Genomic DNA, 27,305 nt, shown 5'->3' with positions numbered 1-27,305 from the left:
ACATAAAGAGACCTGAAAAAGAAATCAGCACTTTGTTGTTTCAAATCTGTAAAAAATAAAAAAAACATACAAATGCAGCAGAGACAAGTAGTAGAAGATTTACCTATTCATGTTGTGCTGTGTGCAGCTTTGAATGCCCCTGCTTGTATACACTGGATTTCTCCTGTCCAGCGCTCTTCTGGGCTAAGGTCATCCTTTTGGAATCTATAATCCGAGCTATATGAGGACCCATTACTTTCCCCCTTTCTTCCTGCAATATGTGCCTGCTGCAGAGCAGAGGCACACCTGCACAGGTGCGTCATAATTTCAATGTTTTAGTGTACAATTAAAATAACTGTTCTCACATCTTTTGCCAATTCAGATATTTTCAAACACTCCAAATAACCTCATCAGTCAGCAATACGTTGCAGCTGTATTATTTAATGATATTTTAATACAAAGCGAGCATGACTGACATATGATGAAACATGCAAAAATGATACCAGATGATGCTTTTTCAGTAATGTCATAGTGGCATCTAGTGGGCAGGTGGAAGAATTGCCAAACCATTGACTCACCAAATTAAGATTTCAGTACAATGACTTGCATTCCTAACAGCTGCAATAATTGTTACATATGAAGTACTACTACAATAATGTTACTGCTACCCCACAAGCAACTCTGTGTCAATATTTTACATATGCTATTACACAGACACCTATTAGAAATATCAAATCGATTTCAACAACATTTTACTGGATCTGTGTATGAGTTCATTGCATGTCTGCGGCCATAAATTTGAAAATCTGATGCTTGTGTTCATTTTAGATCATCAAAATTGTTGGAAAATTTGTGAAAGTGACAGTAATACAGGACCTGCAATTTGAGCCATGTCTTTCGATGGCCAAGTCACATTATCCTCCCTGCATGCCATCTCTGTCTATTTTTAACACTCACAAACTCCTGACATCCACATCCAGACAAACTTGAAGTGACTGGACTGGGAGCTTCTGGAGATCTGTGCTTCATTAGCACTTGGGTAAGACAATCTTCCATCAAATTGTTGATCCCCTGCTTCAGTGAATCATAATAAAGTACTGGATAAATATGTTGGGAATGGTGTTATTCCAATTTTTGTGCTCACATCTCTTGAAACCAAAAATGTCTCTAGTTCAGGGTTGTGCACTGAATGGAATAGTACTGTCACTAGAGCAAAGGTACATTTCCCAACATTCTGTTAAAATAGCAGTGCCTTTTTGCCCAGGTGTATGAAAATGTAATTCTTAGCTTGCATGCTTAGGGCATGCTTTTTGTGCATTTACATTTTTAAAGAAAAGTTGGAAACAATCTGTAAAGTTGTGTTAAAGATCAATCATTTCACCTTCATGTTTTATTAAGGCTTTAGAGCAGCTATTCTAATGTACTGAGAGGGGTAATGCTGGGAGTGGCAAAGAAGAGCTGTCTATTTAAATGACCTGCAATTACTTATGCATGAGGCATCCATAATGCATACAAACATATATGATTTTTAAACATTTCTGTAAATGAATACGCTTGTCTTTCATGCACATGCTTCATTTTCAGAAAAGTATTGTTAAATTCAAGTGGTGCCCAAATAATGTGACCTAAGGTATGTCACATGAGATGAGACTGTTCTCATTGCCCCTCTATTTTTGGGTTAAACCATAATGCTTTCTTTTTAGATACTGAGATACCCTCTTATATCTGCACTAATGGACAGGTTTGAAAAATAGCAATGGTTCAGACTTTTACCTTCAATGCCCTTGTGGATGTGGAATATCCGGCAATATATATCATAAATGTGTGGATGTTTTGGAAAACAGAAGAAGCATGATCCTCAGTATATTGTATTGAAATATTTTTTCAGTATAAGTTTAAGTGTCTGTTTTAGTGTAATACTATTGTGATGATGCTGCATTTAAGGGTGTGCTTACAGCTCCATGACCTGAATTTTCCTTCAGTACAAGAGATGATATCACAAATGAAACACTAGACATAAAAACATGGCTTTGAAGACTAGTCTTTCAATCAAGTGTGCCAGCGTAAAACGTACTTTGTTTAGTGTTAGTGAAGCAATTAGCTAGAAGTAAATATCAGTGTTGCTTTCAATGTATGAAATCTTATTTCCGTGTTTAGGATGCTTGATACTGCTGGGAATCCTGCATAAATGGTAAGTTTGTCTAATTCTTAATTGTTCTTAATTTAAGCTTCAATTAGAGTTAAGAAAGAGTTATAGATTTCATCTGTGCCTCTGTCAGTTATGCATGCTTATTTGGTCATTTACAATTTTAGTAAATAATTACTATTTTTGTGATTATAAATATGTAAATGTTGTATGGCAGTTTACAGAAGTGTGCCCCGTATCACACCCCCAAAGGAAAACAGGCTGTTTAACAGACTGTTTAATATAATAATAGGACGGAGTGTAGGACAGTGGGTAAGGAACTGGACTCGCAAAAGATCGCAGGTTCGATTACCGGGTAGGACACTGCCGTTGTACCCTTGAGCAAGGTACTTAACCGAAATTGCTTCAGTATATATCCAGCTGTATAAATGGATACAATGTAAAATGCTATGTAAAAAAGTTGTGTAAGTCGCTCTGGATAAGAGCATCTGCTAAATGCCTGTAATGTAATGTAAATGTAATGTATGCTGACAGGGAGTCAGCAAGGTGTGATAAAGTGACTCAGTTGCAGAACAACCCACTGGATTTGCAATATGTAAAATTTGGCCTTCCATGATACAGTCAGTGTCACCGTGTTTTGTATTGTTCGAAAGCCACTGTCCTGGGAAACAAGTTGGTGTCTTTTAGTGGTGGGGTGCTGACTAAAGATCTTGATACCAGCCAGATAAAAAGGTTAACCTGGTGTGGAATGCTTACCGAGATAGCATGAGAAAAATCATTAATGTACTGTTTTGTTATGTTTGTGTCTTTATTTGATGACTTGAGTGTTTTACCTTGATCATTGAGTATATAACGGGAAAGGTACAATGGTTCAGGAAGAGTCATCAAAATGGTCTCCGGTGAATCATATGCATATAGCCATCTCACTACACACACATTTTGCACTTTGGTATATTATAAACACACTGTACAATAAACTGCATTCACTTTAACCTGGCATTCCTCTTTGACTCTTATCACTGCACAATTTTAAGGTCCTATACACATAGATTTTAGGATATCTGCACCCCTTGGTCCATGCACTAGTGTTACAGCAGTATACACAATTGTATTTATTAAGGCGACACAAGCCAGAGGCACATCCTCGTCTACCAAGATAGATATCGATCCATATTGCGCCACACTGCTGGCGGAAAGCAATCTCCTCCATCTATGCAAACTGTTAGCCAGGGCTGTAGTACTCGAGTCCAGTCTCGGTCTCCGTCTTGAGACCGATTGTTGATAGTCTTAGTCTTGGACTCGTAGTTAATATGACTCGGTCTTGAATCGATCTCGGGAGTGAATATGACTCGGTCTGAATTGGTCTCTGATGAATTGGTCCTTGAAAGACCTCGTTCCGAGAGGAGACAAAAAAGCTGTGTTCGAAATTGCATAGCTAACGTTGCATAATATCCTTGTTTTTAGTTGCGAAGCAACTCTACAGACACTTCTGTGTATGTGTGTGTGTGTGTGTGTCTGTAGAAAAATTCTGACACCGCATTTCTGTGAAAACGAAACTGAAGTTGCTGCAGTGAACTCAGACATTCAGTGCTACTGCAACCAAAGTTAAAAACAGAAACGCTTTGTTTTAATTTCATTAGTAGACGATACACGACAACTATGATGAATACGGACTTTCGCAGCGCCACCATGTCGCTCTGGTCATTCATTTAACACGCACCCCCTCCCTGCAGTCTCATCTGCAACTACACCCCCCACCCATGACATAATGGACAATATTGTCTATCTTGGCATTCATAAAAATATTATTTCACCACTTAAAAATCGTATTCCGTCATAGCAACAAGATAAACCCAACAACAGCCCTAAGATATGCCAATACAGCAGTCAAAACGCTGCTCACTCAATAACGAAATAAACGAGACAAAGTTTTCAAAAACGATACCATGTCATTCTACTGTCAATATCTGGGACTAAATATTGAATAAATACACAACCTTACCATTGGTTTTAAGCATAGAGATGTCCCTTTGAGACTGGGTGGTCATATATTGTTATTATTGGACAATCCGTTACGTGCATTTGTGATGCCTGGGTACCTTCCAAAATAGCTGTGCGTAATACCACATTTGTCGTTTACAGCGTTGTCGCCCTTTTTAGTGCAGTATGGCTTGATTGACAATTCATTTATTCAGTAGGTGAGAGTAGAAGCTTTCTAATGATGTATAACATGTCTAATTTTGCTTTTGGAATAGCTTATATTTTATAGGTCAGCGTAACCGGAAATTTTCTTATCATCGTATTCAATTACGCATTCACTCTGTAGTAGCAGTAAAAGACGCTGCACCTAACGAAAAGTTGTTAGCGATTTTTCATAATTTCTTGGAAAATACTATTATTACTGAGGACTTCTGGGCATAGCTAAGCCATATGTTTGCTGATAGACCTATCTGACATAATTTTCTGGAGCAAAACAGAAGCGGATTGAACTGTATCATTGATTTACTGTTTCTGTCTCTATCTACGGAACACAGATACAATTTAATCATTGCTATGTAAGTATTACTGCTCAAAATATTTTGGTTATATATGTTATTGAAATTGAGTGTCTTTAAATAGGTTAGTGGTATTATATAATGAGGATATGTCACACTATAATGTAAGCGTTAGTTAGTAGTGTAATAGTTTTTGTGATGCATGCACCGGTGATGATGAGAGTGTCAGAACATTGCCAAAACGTGGTGGACGATTGAAAATTGTTTTCATATCGTCCCATCCCCATACAAGAAAACATACAAGAGTACAGAGTATAGAAATACATTCAAGAGTTAATTATTACACATTTAGGACTGTACAGCATTGTGTGACAATAGTTTTGCATTATTTTTAAATCTGATATCAATGTTTCATTCATAAGGGGCTCATTTATGTGCTTTACAATGGACAAAAAGCATTATATTCCTTTTTGGAGAGATTTTGGATATGTTTCTGGACCCCTAGCTATTTTAGACCACTGTACTGACAGAACGCTTGTAATTACCACTTGAAAATGATGCAACAGTGAGTTTCTTGAGTAAAAACTGTTGATTTGTAGTGAAATACCTGTTGGCTGGTGTGTTAGAATCTTCCTGAATACATAAGGTGGCACATGTCAGCCAATAGGTAACATGACTCAGAGAGAGAACGTTTACCTCATGCCGATTTTTAGCTTTTATTCATACACTTGAGCAACCCTTGATTTTAGAATGTCAGTGTACTGACAGGACGGAGTGTAGCACACCCAGGAACTGGGCTTGTAACCGAAAGGTCGTAGGTTCGATTCCCGGGTAGGACACTTCCGTTGTACCCTTGAGCAAGGTACTTAACTGAAATTGCTTCAGTATATATCCAGCTGTACAAATGGATACAATATAAAATGCTATGTGAAAGTTGTGTAAGTCGCTCTGGATAAGAGCGTCTGCTAAATGCCTGTAATGTCATGTAATGTACTGGCTTGTACACAGATTTTTTTTATTATTTAAAAAAAAAATCACAACCAGAGGGACCGCCAAAGTGCTGAGTTATCCTATGCAGCTTTAGTATGACATTAGATTATTTCAATAATATGATTAAATTAAAATGTGTCATGTCAGGTAAGAATATTTTCAGTCAAGCAATGCTGAGAGCAGCATATGGTCATGGAGCAGTAAGAAAAAGTAGGTGAAATAGATTAATCCACTTAAAGATGCAACTACTGTATGTTATGAACATAAACAAGCTGCCTACAATTAATTTTGTCCTCAGCACATGCAAATTTTGAAACATCCCTCCTATTTTAGGCAATACATACAATGGTAGCCTTGGATAACACATTGCTATGGTATTAGTCTTGAATCGGACTTGTAGTTTAGCGGTCTTGGTCTCGACTTGGTCTTGACCCCCCCCCCCCCCCCCCCCCCGCCCCGGTCTTAGTCTTGAATCGATTCACCAATGACTCGATCTGGATTTTGACTCGACCAAGGCGGTCTCGACAACAGCGCTACTGTTAGCTAAGAGGACAGGTAATAACATTACTTTGGAGTCAGATATTTGAGATAACATTAACCCCTTAGCGCACAAGCCAAATCTTGCCAATCCTTGACCATTTAGGGGGTACCCTATTTAAAGCTTTATAACTCCAGATGTGAACACCACAAAGACTTGAAAAATAGCTTAAATGAAGCAAGACATTTGTACAATTTACAATACTAAAGCAGATTAGTTTATATTCATAATTTTGGAAGAAATAAAGTGCCACAAATGCAATTGTCTAGACAAAAAATCAAAAACGAATTTGTACTTTTTTAGTTTGCAATGAAATACTGAGAGATTGCATATATACAGCAGGTTAAAATATACATGTGCTGGATCAAAAACTTCTTGACCACAAGTTCATAAAGTCTAAGGGTGGATATGTAGAACTACTATAGATTTATGAAGCAAAAACTAAGCAGTGTACCCAGCATCTCCAAATCTATCCAAAATGTCTAAATTATGCATTGCTGTAAATCACAACATATAGGCCTACACATTTCACTGCAAATCAACTGTTTTGTCTCAAGAAACTCACTGTTGCATCATTTTCAAGTGGGAATTACAAGCTTTCCATCAGTACAGTGGTCTAAAATATCTAGGGGTCCAGAAACATATCCAAAATCTCTCCAAAAATGAATAAAATGCTTTTTGTCCATTATAAAGCATATACACGAGCCCCTTGTGAAGTTTTAAGATGGAACATTGCTATCAGGTTAAAAAAATAATGCAAAAATATTGTCACACAATGTGTTACAGTACCTAAATGTGTAATAATAAACTCTTGTATGTATTTCTATACTCCGTCCTCTCGTATGTTTTCTTGTATGGGAATGGGATGACATGAAAACAATTTTCAACCGTCCACCACGTTTTGGCAATGCTCCAACTCTCACGTCATTACTGTTGCATGCTTCACAAAAACTATTACACTACTAACTAACGTTTACATTACAATGTGAAATATCCACATTATATAGTACCACTAACCTATTTAAAGACACTCAATTTCAAAAATAACGTATATAACCGAAGTATTTTAAGCAGTAATACTTACATAGCAATGACGAAATCTTATCTGTTCTGAGTAGATTGAGACAGAGAAAGGAAATCAATGATATAGTTCTATCCGCTCTTGTCTTACAGCAGAAAACGATGTCAGCTACGTCTGTCAGCAAACGTATGGCTTAGCTATGCTCAGAAGTCTTCAATAATAATATTATTTTCCAAGAAATTCCGAAAATAGTTTACAACGTTTCGTTAGCAGCGTCTTTGTTTTACTGCTACCATAGAGTGAATGCGTAATTGAATACGATGATAAGAACATTTCCGGTTACGCTTACCTATGAAACGCTATTCCAAAAGCAAAATTAGACATGTTATACATCGTTAGAAAGCTTATACTCTCACCTACTAAATAAATGAATTGTTAATCAATCAATAATTAATCAGACTGTACTAACAAGGGCGACAACTCCGTAAACAACACATGTGGTATTACGCACAGCTATTTTGGAAGATACCCAGTCATCACAAATGCGCGTATATTTCACAAAGGGATTGTCCAAGACAATGTATGACCACTCAGTCTCAAAAGGGACATCTCTACGCGTAAAACCAATGGTAAGGTTGTATATTTATTCAATATTTAGTCCCAGATATTTACTGTAGAATGACATGGTATCATTTTTAAAAACTTTTTCTCATTTATTTAGTTATTGAGTGAGCAGCGTTTTCACTGCTGTATTGGAATATTTTAGGGCTATTGTCAGGTTTATCTTCTTGCTATGACGGAATGCGATTTTTCAGTGGTGAAATAATATTTTTATGAATGCCAAGATAGACAATATTGTCCATTATGTCATGGGTGGGGGGTGTAGTTGTAGATGAGACTGCAGGGAGGGGGGCGTGTTAAATGAACGACCAGAGCGACATGGTGGCGCTGCGAAACTCTGTATTTGGCATAGTTGTCGTGTATGGTCTACTAATGAAAGTAAAACAACGCGTTTCTGTTTTTAACTCATACTTTGGTTGCAGTAGCACCGAATGTTTGAGTTCAGTAATCTTGGCATGGCCTGCCGACCACTAGGGGCTTTGCGCTAAGAGGTTAAATTAGTCCTGTTCCAGTAGCACCGGGCAAGACTATGTGTTCCACTCAGATAATTCTGCTGTTTGGTGTATTTAAAGCGTCTCTTACAATGTAAACCCCAAGCTGCACATGAAAATCGTTGTGAATAATGCATTAAAGTCCAAGACTCATTGCCAGGGGTCTGCAATCCTGGTCTTGGCCTTTTCGTGGTTACTCAGCAATTAACTGATCAGTTGAATCAGTTGCTTACACAGCTAACTAGCCTCAGCTGATTTCTTGTATCTGAATTGCTTACTGATTTTAAGGGGGAGAAAAACCAGTAAATGAGGCGGTATTCCTGAACCAGGGTTACAGGCCCCTGACAGTTTCCATTGAGGTTGTTTTTCATGTTTAATTGTAAAGCACAAGAGATGCTTCAAACATTTACCATTCAAACATTTTTAATGCAGCAGTAATTGATCATGCGCTGATGTTCTTTGATTCCTTTCTGCAGGGAAGGAACAGGAACTCTGCTGTACGACCGCACAGGCACTGTGAGACATGCTTCAGCCGGCGCTGCAGGGCCCCCGTGGAGATCTCTGTCTCCTGTGTGATCATCAGCTGCCGCCTGCTCTGTGGAGCTGTCTTCCACTTGTGCAAGGAGGAGGAGCACCAGCTCCTCTGCCCCAATGAGAAGGTACCCTGCCTCAATGCCCACTTTGGCTGCCCCTTCACCATGGCCCGCTCCAAACAGGCCCAGCACCTGGAGGTGTGCCCAGCCAATGTGGTCTGCTGCTCCCTAGAATGGAACCGCTGGCCTGTGGAGGAGACAAATGCTGTCTATGACAATGCCCTGAAAGAGCAACATTCTGAGGAGCAGCTGAATCTGTCCATGGCACTCAGGGACCAGAAGCACCTTTTCAGCTCTCTGAAAATGAATGCCCTTTTTGCTGAGCTAATTGAGAAGATAGAGGAACCCTGCCCTGTGGAAGTGGCTGGGGCCGTGGGCGGCATGGCCTCAGAGGGTTGTGTGGCACATCAGTCAGGCACATCCCTGTACTTTCTCCCCAACGACCCAGAAATGCAAGAGCTGACCCAGGAAGAGCGTGAGGCTCTGGCCAAAGACAGGGAAGTGGCAGGGTTGGAGAACTACACCTTGTGGGAGAAAATGTTCAGCATGGAGAAGAGTGGCTGTGACTCTGCTGTGCAGGCTCTGGCCAATGCAAAACCTGATGAGAAGAAGACATTGTCACAGCAAATTCCAACACTACAAGAAGTGTCTCAGGAGAGCTATAGCAAGGGTGTCACCATGCTCACTGATGTTACCAAAACAGACCAGGCTTCCTGGCAGGAGGGCACCATCAATAGGCAAGGGAAAGGGCACAGTATGTCAGATAACAGTGGGTACCTGGAGCAGAATGGGACCATGATGGTCGAAATTGGCCAGGTTACCCCCTGTGTCCCCAAACCGAAGCACTTTGTTTACGCCTACCTGGCACCCATGCAGATCAAAACTGTCCGAACCTTTAAAATCCCCACCAGCTTCCAGGAGAAGCAGGGCCGCATCCGGAACCCTTCAAACATCCGGAAGATAAGCAAAGCTGTGGACACGTCCGATTTGGGAATCTGCATGGAAGACATTCCAAAATGTGACGAGATCCAAGCAACCTTGCTGTGTGCTTTGGAGAAGGAGCTAAAAGGGCATCTGATCTCTGAGCCAAGTTCAACAGACGCCCTGCTTTCTGATATAGGAACCCAGACCTATCACTTCCTCTCTGCGCCATTCAAGCAAGATGACTCCCTAGCAGACATTGTGGCTGACAGGGCATTGAAGCTGCATGTACAGATGGAGGCTGAGTGTGTGACCAGTCGGCACAACAAGGTGAGCTCTGCGTTCACATTCTTGTGCGGCCATTTCTACCGAAGGGATGAGTTCCCCGCACACTTCAAGAATGTTCACTCAGACATCCAGTCCGGCCTGAACGGCTGGTTCGAGCAGCGCTGCCCGCTGGCATACCTTGGCTGCACTTACAGTCAAAAGAGATTCCAGCCTTCCACCCACAGAGCCACAGTTACCTACAACCAGGAGCTTAGCACCTTCACCCTCAGACCCGAGGTCTCTCCCTCACTCTATCAGGGAGTAAAAACCATCACCACAGAAAGAAAGCGTGCCCGAAATTTGGACTCGCTCAGTAGACTGCCTTTTGAGGTCCTTGTGCACATTGCTGGCTTCTTGGACAGCTTCACTTTATCCCAGCTGGCCCTGGTCTCCAGGCTAATGAGAGATGTCTGTGAGACTCTCCTGCAGGAGAGGGGAATGGTCTCCCTAAAGTGGGAAAAAAAGACATACGCTCACGGAAGGTCCTGCTGGAAATCCAGGAAAAAGGTAAGTTTGTTACCTCCTGTCTTGTCCCTGTTCTGCCTCATAATTTAACCTCTTAGCGCACAGCCCCTAGTGGTGGGCACGCTCACGTGCCTAGATTACTAAAGTCAAACATTCGGTGCTACTGCAACCAACGTGTGAGATGAAAACAGAAACGGGTTGTTTCAGTTTCATTAGTAGACGATACATGACAACTATGCCGAAAACGGAGTTTCGCAGCCCCACCATTGTCGCTCCGGTCGTTCATTTAACACGCACCCCCTCCCTGCAGTCTCATCCAAAAAACACCCCCCAAAAATATTCTTTCACCACTAAAAAATCGTATTCCGTCATAGCAACAAGATAAACCCGACAATAGCCCTAAGATATGCCTATACAGCAGTGAAAACGCTGCTCACTGAATAACGACATAAACGAGAAAAAGTTTTTTAAAATGATACCATGTCATTCTACAGTCAATATCTGGGACTAAATATTGAATAAATATAAAACCTTACTGTTGGCTTTACGTGTAGAGATGTCCCCTTTGAGACTGCGTGGTCATATATTGTCTTGGACAATCCCTTTGGGAAATATAGGCGCATCTGTGACGCCTGGGTATCTTCCAAAATAGCTGTGCGTAACACCACACATGTTGTTTACGGCGTCGTCGCCCTTTTTAGTACAGTCTGACTTGATTGACAATTCATTTATTCAGTAGGCGAGAGTATAAGCTTTCTAACGATGTATAACATGTCTAATTCTGCTTTTGGAATAGCGTTTTATAGGTCAGCGTAACATAAAATATTCTTAGCATCACATTCACTTCCGCATTCACTATGTTAGCAGACAAATACGATGCACCTAACGAAACGTGTTCAAGGATATTTCGTAATTTCTTGGAAAATACTATTATTATTGAGGACTTCTGAACATAGCTAAGCCATATGTTTGCTGATAGACCTAGCTGACATCGTTTTCTGGAGCAAAACAGAAGCGAATAGAACAATATCATTGATACTGTCTCTTGTCTCCATCTACTGAACATAGAGGAGATTTCATCATTGCTATGTAAGTATTACCGCTCAAAATATTTCGGTTATATATGTTATTTTTGAAATTGAGTATCTTTAAATAGGTTAGTGGTGTTATATAATGTAAATATTTCACACTGTAATGTAAGCGTTAGATGGAAGTGTAATAGTTTTTGTGAAGCATGCAACAGTGATGACGTCAGAGCTGGAACATTGCCAAACCGTGGTGGACGGGTGAAAATTGTTTTCATGTTGTCTCATCCCCATACAAGAAAACATACGAGAGTACAGAGTATAGAAATACACACAAGTTAATTATTACACATTTAGGTACTGTACCACATTGTGTGACAATATTTTTGCATTACTTTTTTAATTTGATAGCAATGTTTCATCTTAAACCCTCATAAGGGGCTCATTTATATGCTTTATAATGGACAAAAAGCATTTTATTCAATTTTGGAGAGATTTTGGATATGTTTCTGGACACCTAGCTATTTTAGACCACTGTACTGACTGAAAGCTTGTAATTCCCATTTGAAAATTATGCAACAGTGATTTTCTTGAGTCAAAACAGTTGATTTGCAGTGAAATACGTGGATATGTTATGATTTACAGCAATGCATAATTTAGACATTTTGGATAGATTTGGAGATGCTGGGTTAGGGTTAGGGTTAGATGTATGAAGCTTAGTTTTTGCTTCATACATCTATAGTAGTTCTACATATCCACCCTTAGATTTTATGAACTTGTGGTCAAGAAGTTTTTGACCTAGCACATGTATGGTTTAACCTCCTGTATATATGCAATCTCTTAGTAGTTCATTGCAAACTTAAAAAGTGCAAATTTATTTTTGTTTTTTTGTCAAAACAATTGCATTTGTGGCACTTTATTTCTTCCAAAATTATGAATATAAACTAATCTGCGTTAGTATTGTAAATTGTACAAATGTCTTGCTTCTTTTAAGCCATTTTTAAAGTCTTTGTGGTGTTCACATCTGGAGTTATAAAGCTTTAAATAGGGTACCCCCTAAATGGGCAAGGATTGGCAAGATTTGGCTTGTACCTTAAGAGGTTAAGAAAGTAACAAGTGTTCACCTTCTACATATCGTGGCCAAAGTGCAAACATTAATTTGTATACTGCAGCATACAAATAATTTCATAGTAAACAATGTCCCCTGAAAAAATGTTGTTGCAAATAAAAAAGCCTCAATTGCAAGCGAAAGTGTTTCTACTGTAAAAACAATCTGTAAGAAAATAGTCCAGCCAGGCCCTTGCCAAAGTGTGTCTCCTGATGTTCATTATTGTATTATTTATTTCCTTGTTTATTGCACCTGTATCTCGTTTTGCTTAATATGTTATTCACCTGTTTGCTTGGGTATTTAAGTTCCTTGTGTTCCCTTAGTCTTTAATTGGGTTAAGTAGTCATTTTTAAATGCCTCCCTCTTGTGTGTGCCCGTGGTCTTAGTTTGTATGTTTATTTCTTTATTTTTGCGATTGTGTAAAGTTCTGGGCCATTTCTGAATCAGCTTACTTGTCTGCTGAGTATATAAGTTGTATGCAACTTGTATACTCAATAGTAAGCAAGTAAGCTGTTTTGGACGTGGCCCTGGTTTATTCCTTGTTCCCGGCCTCTCGTGTTTCTCTCTGCCTGTAGAGAAACACGAGAGGCCAGAACTTGCCAGCTGTGTCAATATTCATCTAATTTCACCCACAGAAATGTATTTTGTCCTTTGACATAAAACGTGACTCAATACACTCTAATGGATACATTTTGTAGATACAGCAGATATGTGCTATAAAGCATACAGTAGATTATGCCTTCTGTAATTATTTCTTCATTATTATTTGTATAATTGGTGTATGATGTAGCATACATTTTTGGTTGTATCCTTGTTTCCTTCAAAATTCTCAAAGATCTGCTGGAGTGCTTTCACATTTCTCCAACATCTGAAGAGTTTGAAATACATATTTGACCCAGCAGGCCGTTCTCTGACATTCTCTAATGTCAAGTGAATATCAGTCAGAGGGGGTGAGTGTGTGAGGCCTCCCTGTCTGACACAGCAAACACCTGCTGAAACTGGAGTTCCTGGCAAATTATGTGTCAGGGCCCTGTTTTAGCTCCCATATTTCAGTGCTGCCACCTGCAGGATTTAACTGGAAATGTTAACCCTTGTGAAAGGTTTAATGAAGTATATATATATATGGCCTGATATATAGTGGCCTGAAATCCTGGTCCTGGACAGCTGCAGAGTCTGGTTTCATTGTGACTCAACACTTAAATGTCAATAAAACCAGCTGATTACACAGCTGACTTGCATCACCTGACTCCTTGGGTCTCAACTGGTTGCTGATATGAACGTGAAAATAAAAACTGGTCACCCACTGTGCTTCCCCAGGACCATGGCCATGACCATTGACTGTGGAATTGTGATTTTGGACCCAGGGCCATCAGCTGCATGCTGCCTGACCACTCAGCTCACTGTGGAGGATTTTCAGCCAGACCTGGGTCAATAACATAGTTAAAGCACTTTAACCCTTTGTATGTGATCAAAATTGACTACACTCCTGATCCCTAAATATTTTGAACAATACATGTTAACTAAACCAAAAATTCACAAAATCTTCTTCATATCACTAAGAATAGATACCAGGAACTATAACTGATATTTAAGGGTCTGATATTTTATTTCATAAAGTATTTCAGCCTAGTCTGTTCTCAGTTTTTGTGCTTCACTTAATAAAAAGGGCTTGTACACCTCATCATTCAGCAAAATAAATGGACAGTTTGTGGCTGTTGCTATTTCCTAGGGATGATAAATCAGGGACGATCCATTGCGATGTCACCTTAGTCAGTAAACTGAGGGGAGTTCCAGCTATCTTGGAGTACATTGTCAAGAAGCAATACAAACATGTTAGCAGTGATCGGTGGCTACTTCCTATCAATTCCCACAGAACCTGAGAAGTGCAGCCAGATAGTATCCACCAATCGAATTCAGGGTTGGTGTATTGCTTGTTCGCAACATAGGCTGTGATCGGTGGAGCTGCCTTCTGTTTTCTACTAGAAACATAACATCACAACTGATTTGTCTCTATTTCATTATCCATGGAACAGCCACTAACTGCTCATCTATGTTACAGAATGCTGTTCAATACATGATTTTTTTGTTGGTCAAGGCAGCCCCTCTGTTTGCTACTGGTAAGGTGAGGTCACCGCCCAATTTTATCATCTCTGCTCTTTCCCCCATCTCTGTTAACAGTTACCTGTCTCTTATAGGTGTGGCAGTTCAGTAACCTCTTCTCTACGGTGGAGAGGTGGAGCTTTGACAACATCCCTTCCATGTCCCAGCACCTGAAAGTCTGTCCCTTCTACAAAAGAGAGGAGAAGAGGCAGCCTTCAGCCCTGGCCAGCATGTGTGACCACAAACAGGAAGGAAAGAAGCATGACAGCCTTGTTGCAATGTTTCTCAGTAACAAATGATGTTTTGGTTACAAAGAGAGAGAGGCTGCTACAGGGAATATATTTATATAAATGTGAACTCCATAATGTTTTGGACAAAGACCTATTTATTTTTTCTTGATTTGGCTCTGTACTCAACAATTTTAGATTTGTAATCAAACAGTTCACACATTGTTAAACTGCACATTCTCAACTTTTATTTAAGGGTTTTTCTGGGACATATGTTATGTAATATGATGTTATGTAAATGACTGTAGTAATGTAACATGCTTTGAATGCAATGACTGCTTTAAGTCTGTGACCCAAATACATCACCAGGTGCTGAGTATCTTCTCTGGTGATGCTCTGCCAGGCCTGTACATTACATTACATTACATTCATTTAGCAGACGCTTTTATCCAAAGCGACGTACAAAAAGTGCATTTTCATGATCGTAGACAACTGCTGAACACGGGTTCAGTAAGGTACAATTACTTATTTTGTAAAGCTATTTCTAGCCGAGAACAAAGAACACTAGTACTGTGTACTGTACTACAGCCATCTTTGCCTCCTGCTGGTTTTGGGGGCTACTTGCCTTAAGTTTTCACTTAAGAATTCGAAACATATGTTCATTTGAGTTCAGATCAGGTGAATGACTTAGCCAGTCAAAAATTTTCCAGTTTTTAAAAACTCCTTTATTGCTTCAGCAGTATGTTTGGGATCATTGTCTTGCTGTAAGTTGAAGCACCATCTATCATCACTGAAGACAAGTGAGCCAGTATCTGTGGCAGTTGTACATGCCCAAATCATAACACCCCCCATCACCAGATGAGGGGGAGCTTTGGATCTTGGGCAGCTCTTTAGCCTCCATATTTTACTGTTGCAATCACTCTGGTACAAGTGAATCTTGGTCTCATCTCACCCTTTTACAGAAATCTTTTGGGCACTTCTTATCAAACTGTAACCTGGGCATCCTGTTTTTGTGGCTAACTAGTAATTTGCATCTTGTAGTGTAGCCTATGTAGTAAAGTCTTCTGTCAACATCATGGACTGACACATCCAGGCCTGCATCCTGAAGAGTAAAGAGTGTTTCTGATCTGTTGGAAAGCTGTTTGGGGTGTAGAGGTCTTCCTTGATCTACCAGGCCGTGTGATTTACAGTCTCATCAGTGCTGTCTTTCTTTTTAATGATGTTCCAGATAGTTGATTTAGGTAAGCCTAAGGTTTGGTCTATGTTTCTGACTGTTTTTTTTTTTTCATAATTCCTTAGCCTGATAATGGCTTGCTTGACTTTCATTGGCACAACTCTGGTCCTCGTGTTGACAAATGCCAATAACAGACTCCAAAGGCAGTCAAAAGGCTAAAATCAAAACTAGATACTGAAACCTCTCTAATGCTTTCACTAAGGAAGCAATTGAACACACCTGACTAATCGGAAACACTTGTGATACCATTTGTTCCAAACATTATTGGGGGAACTATGTTAAAAAAGTAGTAATTTATTTAGTTCAGTAATTTATTAATTACAATTTTTATATACATTTTATACAAATTTATTAGTATAAATGATATTTTATTATCATTAAAAGTGTCTTTGTCCTAAACATTATATATATATATATATATATATATATATCTCAATGCACATTTTTAAAATACTGATTCAGATTCAAAGTTCAGCTTCCAATCATTAAAATAATGAGGATAAATGAGCTGATTAAGAAAGAGAGGACATCCGTTTCTCCAGAGCATTAGGGATGCCCATCACTCTTAATTTGGAGAAGAAAACTGTTTGATGTACTACCGGATGCACCATTAAAGCCCTGTTTGGGCCCATGGCCTGGTATCAAGGGCAGCAGGTGGCTTAGATGGAAAAGAGGCCAACTGACAAACGGAATGTTCAATCCCAGCCATGGCCAAGCAGGTGAGTTCCATTTGTGGGCAAGCAACTAGAGGGTGACTGGAGGGTTACACCTATTGTGTCCACCAACACTACCGAAGTGTCCTTGAGCAAGGCATTGACTGCTCCAGGGGGCACTGTTCGGTAGCTGACCCTGCGCTCTGAACTCTGTGATGATATTATACATGTTTGTAGGATAAGTGTATGTCTCTAGGAGAGATATATTGCCGTGAAAATGTATTTCCCACCTTGATTTCCTCTATTATTGCATATTTGTCACACTGAAGGGTTTGATATTAAACAGGGCAGGGAACCTGAGTAAATGCAAAACACATTAAAAAAATTATTTCATTTGATGGCAATGTAAATAACGGTAACGTTAAGGCCAATTCAGATCAATGATTCGCAACGAGACAAAACGGTTTTAGAATGTTGCAGAGAAAATTGCAGCGGTGTGAACTGGTTAGTTGCAGAGCGTCTGAAGCCGTTGCCTGGGGTTTCAAAAGACCCACCTTGTCAATTCGCCAAGAGCAGTTAGAACGTTTACAATCAGACGTCTTGGAATTTAGCAAGTTGCATCCAGTCTCGTAGCGAATCATTGATCTGAACTGACCTTTAGTTAGCTACATTGCAAGGTAGCATTGCATTCGAGAGACGTTTTGCGAGGTTAGTACCAGTCGGTAGCATTAGCTAGAATTTTTTCTAATTGTTAGCTGACATTAAATTGTGTTAATTACATTAGCTAGCTAGCTAACGCAACGTTACCTGATATGAGAGATGGACACTGTGCGCAACGTTGTCTAAACTAATGTTGCCTTTCTTGACATGGTCCGGTGGTAGCCCCCCCCCCCCCCCCCCCCCCCCCGTCTACCCTCTCTGGCGGACCAACCACTAATGGGTGATGGAAAACGCATCACTAACTATGCGCCGCTTGTGATTTTTTCCCGGGAATGTCACCACAGACACCCAGTTCTTTAATCATAAATTATTATATTATTAATAATAATAATAATAATAATAATAATAATAATAATAATAATATAAATTAATATAATAATAGGCTCAATCACCATTGTGCTACCTAATTCGGCAATAGATAGTGACTTAACAGACATTTATTTTAATGAAAATCTGCGAGATTATTACTTTAATGAAAAAAATCTAACATCCATATGTGTGACAAGTATGCAATAATAGCAAAAATCAGGAATACTTTTCACAGCACTGCATGCAGAAAAACAAATTCCTGTTGTCTTGTGTTCATCGGCAAATAAAGTGTATCTTAATCAAATCTGGACTGTGCCAGTGCTGACTGTGGCTGGCAGCCCCCTGGGTGACTGCTTCCCACCGTGCACTAGTAAACCCAGCTGTTCGATCGGTTGCTGTGGCCTGCCTGTCATGCTGCACAAAGAGTACTTTCCTCCAACTCATGTGCTACAAACTTCAGTGTGATAACAAGCACCAGGTGGCATCACATGCTTGAGAGAATAACACGTTTGCCTGCACTCCTTTGAATCTGTAGCAAAGGCTGTGACAATAAGCACTGATAATTCCAAAATTCCAGTGCTTTGGGTGTATGACAAGTACAACATTATTATTATTATTATTATTTATTTGTATTATTCTTATCCATACTAGTCTGCCCTACAAAGCCGAACTGCAGTAACTATGCAAAGGGTAAAACTGAGAAAAATGGCTTTAAAGTATTTTAACTGGCCAGCCAAATGGGTTACAGGTATATCAGTGATATTGCACTAATTGTACATGTATTCATGAGGTAATTTCTATGCCCAAAAACCATGATGGCTGATTTGACCTTTGACCCCAAAAATGCAGTTACTGCACTCTGCCTTTGCATTGCTATAAATGGTTCTAAGAGCAATGCAAAAGCAAAGTGCAGTAACTACAATGTTCTCAGCTTTTATATTGTGTTTTCAGTGAACAAAAACTATTTTGACACTGATTTTGTTATAATTGTATTTAACAGTATTTAACAACTCTACGTATGGATTTGTGCATGTTTAATTAAGTCTGGACAAATTGAGAAGTTAGACGTCATATTTTAGTCTTAATATCATTTCATTTCACTTTTTTACTTATTCACCTATCTAGATAATTATTTTCCTATCAATTAAACTTTGCATCATCATCTTCAATTTCACCATCGTTGTCACCGCCACCACTGTTGTTGCCTTGATGAGTCACATTAATAATTTTCATTATCCTTGTCTTTACAATTTAACACAATGAATAAATACAAGGCTACACTGAATCACAGTAAAATGTGTTTATTATATTACATGTTTTATTACATGTTTTTGTGCCCCACCAATTTTCAGGTGAGCTGAAAATTGGTGGGGCACAAAACATTCCTTTAAACTAATGGATCTCAAACTGTTTTAATTAAATTTCAGTGATTAACAAGCATGCAAACGATCTGACTAATCAATCGGAATGTGACACACAGCTTCTTCGAATTGTTAGGGAGATTAAATGATAAATGCGATTTAGAAAAATCTGTTTTAATCACTAAGCAGTAGCAGAAACTTCCCAGATTTTCCTTGAGTATCAATACAATTAATCCACAAAATAGGCTACTCAATACTATCATAGCTCTACCCAAATAGGCAGTTTTAGCGAGTAGCCTAGGCCGTATAGCCTACATTTATTTTCATTTGCAGTACGAAATTGTGCACATTTTTAATCAACATTATTTGCGGATACATGCACTTCTTTCTCCGCACTCGTATTCATGGCAAATATCCACAATGTGTAGGCTAGATTGTAAACAGTCTTGAAGTGCATGACATAGCATTGGCGATGATGTGAAGTTACAGATGATAATGTTACAGCTTTCAGGGAGCAGGTAAGCTAACGCTAGCTAACTAAACATCGCCTGTCAGTCAGCATGTGTAGCGAGGCTGACAGGTGTTTTATAATGTGCTAGTTTCTCAACGCTTAATGTCATCGTTACTTAGCCTACCTGGGTATTTTCTTTTCAACACCAGTTCCACTATCCTCTTTCCCCTGGATAGTGCCATCTTAAACGGCTTTGTTGTGTGAGGTTAGATGGGTGAAATCGGCTGGTGGTAGAATCCCAAAGCAGTCGCGTGAGGTAACTTAGATGGGTAGAGCGCTAAATCGGCCGGTAGGATCCCAAAGCAGACCGCCGTAACTTCACTTACTGCGGTCTGCCATGGTTTTGAGTCGGGTTTTGTAGTTACTGCAATTTTTATACAGTTTTTTCTCCAAAACAAAGCAAAATTTAACTCTGAAACTTTGTCACAAGATAAAACAGATATCAAGAAGTTATTTTTAGTTAACTCAGTTTCGACCAAAAATGTAGTTACTGCGGTTAGCCTTTGGACAGCAGTAGTGAAGTAGCTCCTATAGGCTATATATCCATTTTGCGTGCGCATCCGTTATTTTTATTGGTTCATGTAGCTAAATGTCCAATGGGGAGACATATTCTTTGTGGGCCTGGAACATTTGTGATGATGTAATCGGCAGGAAAAAGGAGGAGGAAAAAACACAAAATCCCCTAAGTTTAGGGATTTATTGTGTGTACGTGTGTAATAGCTTGTGAATTCTGTCTGTTCACATGAGGTCAGAAGGTACAGAAATGAATGTTTTTAAGGAATGAGCACCTGTGGTCATTGTGGTTATTTTGGTGGAAAACCCAAATAACCACAATGTGCTGTATAGGTATGGGGCGTGCCACCCCACCAAGCTGTAACTTGGCATACCTGCCGTCCCAATTAAAACACTTTTCTTCAAATATATTTGTTTGTGTGAATTTAATTCCACAGTAGCACAATAGCCTACAGTAGCCTACAATGTAAATATACATTATTCCGCTGATAATGTTCGATGATCAGAGAATAAGAATAAAGTAGGCGCTATACTTAGTAAGAAGTAGAACTTTTTGAGCAAAAAGACGCAATGAGAACAACTGAAGAACAAAAACGTGGTGTTGTGTGTTTTCACGGTGCAGTGTGCAACAGGCCCAGGGAGAACTTTTAGAAAATGTCTTTCTTGTTCTCCGATCTCCCCCTCTCAGCTGTTGGTCCAAATATCACATGGATGGTTACGTCACGGTTGAGAGTTCAGAGGGCAGACTTCACATGCTAATGTACGGAGAGTCAACGCCAATATCTCTTCTGTAGAGATGGGATTTCTGTGAGTTCCCACATGTTTGATGAATGGTGCTACTCATTTCAGCAAGTCATCAAAACGCCTAGGACACATTCGTAAATAAGAGAAGTGGACCCCCTTGTCTAAACTCTGCATTTGCCGAATGTAGGCTACAGACAAAACTCTCCATTCTCCGTCCTACTCTGATTTAGAGGGAGAACGTACCTTCTCCTTCACCTTTTTTTCTTCTTTTGCATAGCTAGATAAACTAAAGCCACTTTAAACACTTTAAACTATTTGTTTTGTGTTGTGATCTCACGTAGCCCTTCTCTTTACACATCCATGACGTAGCCGCGAGACGGAGGTCTGGGCGAGATTCCAGCCCTGGTTAATAGCTGCGCCCCCCAGCGGTGTGGAGTGACATTAAATGGTGCAGTGTTCTCACTGTATACCGACAAAGGTGTTCGTGGACATGTTCGCCGGTGGTTCTCAATCCTGAAGTTTCTTTCTTCTTACTGAGTATACCACCAGCTTATGAATCAGAGAATAATATCCCTCCTCCCCTCCTCCATCTTTCAGGTGTTAAACAGTGGGCCAGAGGAGAGACAGACACATTCACACTCAGGTATCAACACATGACTATTGCTTGGCAGTGGAGGTGTGAAGAAAATGGCACACACTGTCTGTATTTATCAACTGGGTCAAAGTAAACTGTCGTAAATTTAAGCATTCTGTCGGACTGAACCTATATTATTGAGTTTGCTTCAATAAAAATATCTGAAAGTTCACCTAACTCCTAAAAAAACATTTTTATTAGTTAGCTAGCTGGCAGGAATTAACTATCACAAACAAGAAGCAGCTAATTATTTTTATGTCCACCTTAATTTCCTTAATGTTTATTAAACAACTACAGTAGTTCCTTATGTGTCGCTGGATTAACGTTATTGACCAGTCACCTCTCTTGGGTAAAAAAAAAAGTTTCATTTAAAGCCCAATATATCTCTGCAGCTGCAGCAGAACTAGCTTTGTACGCCACTGCTTCAACCACTGACTAAATCTTACAACTGACTCATCTCTGTACCCTGGGTAGTGTATGGTTTGCTGTCTTGGTGCTTCTCTGAATCTTTTGGTTTTTAAACGGACATCAAACTGGAGCATGGTTTTTAGCTAAATGTTCTGCCTGCAATATAATCACAATGGGCATTCCACACACAAACAAAACAAAATTGCTATCTGAGCTCATTTCAACAGCTCATGTAGCAAGGAAATAAATAAACAATGTTACAGTACATAGAGCTATTGGCTTGCTTTAAAAGTGCACTGCCAGTTCAATGATGTTTCACTTTTGAATTCAGAAAATATGCACTTTACGCTGTACCGAAATCAATGGGGTCATTATAAAGAAAAATAATGGCACTGAGGGCATCATTACACATTTTATTACAAGAAAAACTCAGTAATAAAATGTTTTGCAGAATTTTTTATAAGTTCATTGGTTTTATTTATTCATACTTTTGTATATTTATAAACTTAGTTAGAACAATGAAATTTTTACGTGTAGGCTAGATTGTGACCAAGATCTTGTCTACAGTGTGGTATAAAGAGGTTTAGTTTTACAAATGAGTGTTTTATTTAAATTATGCCTTTTTGATTCTGAGTTCCCAACCTGGATGTCCCCGTATCCCTCCAGAGTGGTTACGCAGAAGACGGAAGTAGCTAATTTTTAAAATCGAATAAACAAGTTTCTGACAAGTTAGCAATTTACATGTTGTTATTTGATTATTATGTAGGATTTCTCAATGCAGACTGATGGAAGCTGTCCTTATGAGGAAAAAGTACACTCTGCTGCCCGCAAGTATTTCCCTCTGGCCAGCAGAACCTCTGCCATAGAGGCAAATGTGTCAGATGAAACTCTAAACCACTGTACATGTGATTTTGCGAAGAATGTTTAAATATACTTGGTTTAAAAGTACACATTTCTAAAAACAAAAACTGCCCTCCTTGAACAAGCCTTAATATCACAAAAGATGTGTATATTGAAACCGGGTGACATATCAAGCTAAAGCATAGCCCAATCTCTCAGGTTTATACCTCTCAACAAGCCCAAAAAAACTTGACCACTAAGGTGAAGGCAATGACTCAGACTGGCAATCTAAACATAAACTATGAGACAAAGGTTGAATAACATAAGAGACTTGTGTCAAATATGCCACACATAAACATATCACCCTCTGGGAATCTCACCAATGTCTAAGCAGGTGCATTCCTTATGTGGCCAGCATTTGCTACAGTGAATGCTGTTCCTAGTGTGAAAGACTGAGAACAATCAGGGTTCTGAGAATTGGTAGATAGGGCTACCACATTCAAGAAGTAATACCACCTTCAATATTTCCACAGACTCGTATCAAACCAGGGCTACACATAAATTACATCACCAAGAGGAGCTAGGATTTCAGTCGGCAGGGTATCTCTAGCCCAGCTTTGTCACAGGTACAGGCCTGGGGCAATGGCTGCAATGCTCATTTACTGTAGTACATAGTAAAATGTCCAGTGTTAAATCAACTCTAACAGACACCCAACTTTTGTTTTACTTTTTTGGCTGGCAAAAAGAGAAATGGCCAGTGTATCTTCTTTAATTTTCATTTCCCTATTTGCTTGTGTCGAAGAATTGCAAGTTTGCAGAATTGAAACTGAGAACATGTCATTTTATATTGGCCATTTGCACCCAGTTGTGCCTCTTCATTAGCAACCACCCTTAGATGACAGGAAAACTCAAAAAGACGAAGAACACTGACACATCAAATAAATTCACTTTGGAACACACTGGTAAGTTGTCCATGTTCATGAAAATAATACAGTGCTATCGATTCTTAAAAATACAAATGTTAAAAAGGAAAAATCCAAAGATTAAAAAAAGAATGTCAATTTTTCAGCTGTAAGAGTTTGTTGAGATATTTGATGTCCTATCTGTACCACTCTAAAGGAGATATAAAAGAACTGATGTTGCTGTAGCATTTCCAGAAAAATACTAAATTACAATAAAAGGATCATATCCATGTTTAAAATGTACTATTGTTGCTATGTGGTTAAAGTGTAAAATCTATAACTGTCTTTGTTTCTGCATATTCCCTTAACTGAAAATAGAAGAGATTTAGCAGTCGCCTTGTAATAGAAATAAGCGAGCATACTTTCTGCTGTTTCTTGCAGGTTTTTCCAAGGATGCACTGCCTTGCACATGAATTTCTGGTTCTGTGGCTTGTCATGCTGCTGAGCTTGGCAATCTGCCAGGATACATGCCGGGTACAGGACGGTAAGCCTGGAGAGCCTGGCATACCTGGGAGAGACGGCCATTCAGGACAGAAAGGCCAGAAAGGGGAAGCAGGTGAGACAATAAGACAACTGTATATACAATTTTTATAAAGAAGGTCTCTTGGGGTTTCTCTTAAAGCACTTTTCCTCAACCCTAGTCCTGGAGCGCCATACAATCAGATGATTTTTGTTTTCACCTTAAAATGAGATTGCAGCCTGAGCAAGGCCGTACATAACTGAGTATTCCACATTTAGGAAATGTAACATGCTTTTAAATATTTGCTGTGTTCTTGGCCACCTTAGAAAATAAAATGGGAAATCTTCCTTGGAAAAGAGATGCCTTGTATCAGTGGACGTTTCTGGTAAAATATGTGTTAAATAAAATACATTATAGAATTCCATTTGGTTTTTTAAAATCCCACCTGCTTTCAGCTCCCTGGTTGGATGTGGATATGAAGATAGGTGTTAAGGGGGATGGAGGAGACAGGGGATTCCCGGGATCAATGGGGCCGAAGGGGTACAGAGGGGAAAATGGGCAACAGGGCCTGCCTGGACCCCAGGGGCGCCCAGGACCAAGGGGAGACAGCAGTGGCCTCGATGGACAGCACCAATCAGCATTCTCTGTTGAGCGAACTGTGAAGGATAAACCAAACAATGGGGCACCGGTGACCTTCAACACTGTCCTCGCAGACATCAGTGGTGACTTCAACCTTAAGACCGGCTACTTTACCTGCAAAATAGCTGGAGTCTACTATTTTGTCTTCCATTCCATGTCCTCCATGGGGAACCTGTGTCTGGCTCTGAAGAGTGATGCCCTGGGCCAGGAGAGTCTGGGGTTCTGTGACGTCAACAAGAGGGGAATATCTCAGGTGCTCTCAGGAGGAGGGGTCCTCAAGCTCACCCAGGGCCAGAAGGTGTGGGTGGAGCCATTTAAGGAGGGCTCCAAACTGGCCAACCACATGACCGAAACCCAGAGCAGGTCTATTGTCTTCAATGGCTTCCTAATTTTTCCTGCTGCAGAGTAGTGAGTTGGGGCTCCAGTGTCTGTGGTCATAGAGCAGATCTAGCATCAGGGTTCCCCTCTCCATATCCTAACCGATTATACATTTTGAGCTGGAAAGGCTAAACTGATCCTAGATTAGGCTCTACATTTATAGTGTGTTTCATAGTAGGCTTGTTGCTCTAAGATCAGGATCACCCTTTATCTCATAATGGGTAAGGGTTGGATCCAAGATCAGCACTCCTGCCCTGAGATACTATATGAATATGGACCTAAGCCTTCTATACTTCAAAGCAATCAGTAATCTCTGTCTTATATCTGTCTATCTGTAAGTTTTAGAAATCATACTGACAATACTAGTGTAATTCCCAGGTTTATTTGGCTGTAACTTTTTGTAGCAAGTCTGTAACAAGTATGTACTTTCATAAAAAGTTTTTTTCTGTCCTTAGTTAAATTAGAGTACTTATGGGGGTAATATGATGCCTGATATGTGTGCTGTTATATGATGCATTAACTCAGATATTTTAAACAATCTACTACATCCCTGTGTTAACATCCCTGTCTCTACATTGTAAAAGACACTGGTTTCGTTCATGGAAAAAGTAAGCAATATTAAACAACATATTTAAATAACGCAGTCTCTCTGTAATTCTGTGTCCATTCGTTTTTTGTGTCTTTTTTTCCACAGTTATGTCAGATGTACATTTGTAATATAAAACTGACATTATGAAGATTTACTTCATCCAAATGATATTTTATTATCACACAAATCCTAGTATGGATACATTAAAAGGTGGTGTTACATAGAAAATAGTACAAATAATACATTCAGTGTTTCCATAATTGACTCAACACAAAATCATACATTTCACATTCCAGATGAGAAGTAAATTCCCACCAAAGCCTTCAGTAACTGGTAAGATGTCCTTTAGCAGCAATAGCTTTAACTAAACATTTCCCACAAATATTGATCTGTCTCTCACATTGCATGCAAGAATTCAGGACCGCCTTGTCTTAATTTTTTTGCATTTAGAGTTTGTTATCAGGTGCTTTTATTACATCTAAAGACTTTTGACTGTACAACTTATTCTGCTTCAGAATACTCTGGCACAGTGTAGAATTCATGCTGGATTCATTGGTTGACTCAATGTCCAGGTCCTGAGCCATCAAAGCAGCTCAGAACCATGACTCTTCTGCCATCATGTGACATGTTGTAAAGGGGTACTTCAGCCCTGGGGTTCCACAAGGTAATTCTACAAATTAACTCATGAGGGAAATTAACATTTCACAGCATTGTATATTTCTTTATAGTTATTAATGTATTCCCATTTCTGATCAGTGAAATATTTTGCTCTGTGTTACGACCCCTGTCGTATGTTTGTGTTCACATTTGTCTGCTTGTGTGTTTCATCTCTCCGGTTCATCATGTGATTGCCCGTTTCCGTCTCCTGTTACTCGGCTTGAAAAAGCTGTTGTTTGTCACCTACCAGTGGAGACAAGCTCTTCAAACTCGTGGTTGGTGGGTTGTGTATAGTGATTGCTTTGTTTGACCTCGCGTATTCGACCCTATTTTTTTATTCCAATTCCCGAATAGCCCTTCGGGCTCTTTCCTTAGCCCTTTTAGTTTGACCATTTGCTCTCATTTTCGATTCCGATTGTGGCCTAGCCCCGCTCTGTTTGCAGATTGGATTTTGTGTTTGACCATTTGCTCAATCTCGACCTCGACTCTAGTTTTGCCCTCTGGTTTCCGTATAGTGCCTCTGTTAGTTAGTGTGTTCCCAGCTGGACTACAAATCCTTCCATCGGGACACAAGTTCGTCATTTTGCCTTGTTATTTTTCCTTTATTATTACAATAAATTACATTTATTTGGCAGACGCTTTTATC

General features: G+C 39.5%; 2 protein-coding genes across 3 annotated transcripts; both read left to right on the top strand.

Annotated features, from left to right (window-relative positions):
* The first annotated feature begins 29 nt into the window (after positions 1–29).
* Positions 30–15,197, top strand: fbxo40.1 (F-box protein 40, tandem duplicate 1). 2 transcript variants are annotated; one of them, XM_035433079.1, is made up of 4 exons: positions 30–1,018; positions 2,137–2,170; positions 8,758–10,629; positions 14,916–15,197. In XM_035433079.1, exons 2-4 carry the CDS (start codon positions 2,168–2,170, stop codon positions 15,117–15,119), a joined length of 2,079 nt encoding a protein of 692 aa, XP_035288970.1. In that variant the 5' UTR covers positions 30–1,018; positions 2,137–2,167; the 3' UTR covers positions 15,120–15,197. The 2 variants fall into 2 exon arrangements, with proteins under 2 accessions (XP_035288970.1, XP_035288971.1); XM_035433080.1 differs by having other exon boundaries at positions 14,899–15,082.
* Positions 15,198–23,793: 8,596 nt separating this feature from the next.
* Positions 23,794–26,052, top strand: c1qa (complement component 1, q subcomponent, A chain). Its single transcript, XM_035433124.1, has 3 exons — positions 23,794–23,936; positions 24,318–24,492; positions 24,852–26,052. The coding sequence occupies exons 2-3, from the start codon at positions 24,330–24,332 to the stop codon at positions 25,442–25,444; spliced, it is 756 nt and encodes a 251-aa protein (XP_035289015.1). The 5' UTR covers positions 23,794–23,936; positions 24,318–24,329; the 3' UTR covers positions 25,445–26,052.
* Positions 26,053–27,305: the final 1,253 nt, after the last annotated feature.

Source organism: Anguilla anguilla, chromosome 9, assembly GCF_013347855.1.
Source record: "Anguilla anguilla isolate fAngAng1 chromosome 9, fAngAng1.pri, whole genome shotgun sequence".
Taxonomy (NCBI): Eukaryota; Metazoa; Chordata; class Actinopteri; order Anguilliformes; family Anguillidae; genus Anguilla; species Anguilla anguilla.
This window is presented reverse-complemented; position numbering and strand designations above follow the sequence as displayed.

Excerpts from the sequence above, each read along its gene's own strand:
- fbxo40.1 (XM_035433079.1), top strand. Across the intron at positions 10,630-14,915 it reads GCTGGAAATCCAGGAAAAAG|GTGTGGCAGTTCAGTAACCT; the intron begins GTAAGTTTGTTA and ends TGTCTCTTATAG.
- c1qa (XM_035433124.1), top strand. The coding sequence starts at position 24,330 with ATGCACTGCCTTGCACATGAATTTCTGGTTCTGTGGCTTGTCATGCTG. Across the intron at positions 24,493-24,851 it reads AGGCCAGAAAGGGGAAGCAG|CTCCCTGGTTGGATGTGGAT; the intron begins GTGAGACAATAA and ends ACCTGCTTTCAG.